Source organism: Loa loa, assembly GCF_000183805.2.
Source record: "Loa loa unplaced genomic scaffold supercont3.976, whole genome shotgun sequence".
In the NCBI taxonomy this organism is placed as follows: domain Eukaryota; kingdom Metazoa; phylum Nematoda; class Chromadorea; order Rhabditida; family Onchocercidae; genus Loa; species Loa loa.
The window spans coordinates 627-2134 of NW_018109156.1; the positions used below are offsets into that span (position 1 = coordinate 627).

At 22.3% G+C, this 1508-nt stretch overlaps 1 protein-coding gene across 1 annotated transcript; it reads right to left on the minus strand.

Annotated features, from left to right (window-relative positions):
* Positions 1-327: 327 nt before the first annotated feature.
* Positions 328-495, minus strand: LOAG_19029 (hypothetical protein; the record flags this gene model as incomplete). The annotated part of the gene is made up of 1 exon (XM_020451686.1): positions 328-495. A coding segment is annotated over one exon (168 nt), but the record flags the coding sequence as incomplete, so codon positions are not given.
* Positions 496-1508: the final 1013 nt, after the last annotated feature.

A 1508-nucleotide genomic window follows, 5' to 3' on the forward strand; every position in this document is an offset into this window, starting at 1 on the left:
AATTAGGAATAATTTATATTTTTGAAAATTTCCATATTTACATGCATATTTGTGTTATATTTTATAATATATATTATATATTTTATATATATTTTCTGTTTTGAATGTGTTTTCAAAAATAAAAAAAAAAAAAGTAAAAATATTTTTGTGAAAGAGCAATAGCACTTGCCGAAAGAAATGGTATTTTTAGCCGTTGAATAATATTTCACAGTGTAATATATTTATTGGAAAAAAAAAAAATAGGAGAGAGGGAAAGGGAGAGGGAGAGAGAGAGAGAAGAAAAAAAAAGAAAGATATTTTTTGAGAGTAAACTTAGAGAATAGAATATTAATCACCACGAACAAGAATAACAATAATAATAATAATAGCAACAATAACAACAACAACAGCAACAACAAACAACAAACAACAATAAACAACAACAAACAACAATAACGACAACAACAACAACAACAAAAACAACAAATAAACAAACAATGAATAATAGATAATAATCTGAAACATTGTTTCTTTTTCTCTTTCTACCAATTATTTCTTTAGTTTTTATTTTTATAATGAATCGATATTTAATTATGATGAAATATTTTAATTTTTAAGAATTTTTTGTAAAATAAATTTCGAAAATTTCATTTCATTTATTTTTTATCTCTAATAATTTGATTATTTAATAATAATATTTTCACATTATATTAATAAAAGTAATGATAACAATTTATCATCATGATCTTTTTGCTTTTTTTTTTTTTTTTTCAAGATTACTAGATTTATTTCATTTAATTTTATCACTTATCATTATATTTATTGTAATATTCTAACATCACTTAATGCACTTTTCATCTTCTAATGAATAATTAATTTGTATTTTTGAAGTGAAAATTTCATTCGATGATTTTTAAAACGATGATTAATGCGAGCTAAAATATGATTTCGTAAGATTGATAGCATAGTAAGTAGAAAACAAGCAATGATCTCTCTTATCATATGTGCAAACAACGATGTAATCTGTATAGGAGGTAACTAACTAGCTATATGATAACAGTCAAGGATTATTATCAGTGATTGATAAATTAATACAGTAAAAATTGATTTAATTAAAATTTTTTTCAAATTAATAGGAATGATTATTTTTAAATTTTATGATCCCAACTGTTAATTAAAAAGTTAATGTGGTCTTTAGTCAAGGAATGTTTTGAAAGCCTATTACTCTAAGTGATTATTAATCAGTGAATTTTTGAAAATCACTACTCTAAGTAATTATTAATCATCGAATTTATACATAATAATGCTATGTCATGGTATCATAACAATGCCATTTTTATAATGATAAGTTGATGATAATTTTTCCAAAGATAAAAGCAACATCGAATTGTCAAAAATTAGATTTATCCATTTATTAAATACAGTATTTCCGGAAAGCTAATTGATTATGTAAAAGGATTTAAATGAAAGAGTAATCCGTTCATTAAATACAGCATTTCCGGAAAGCTAATTGATTATATAAAAGGATT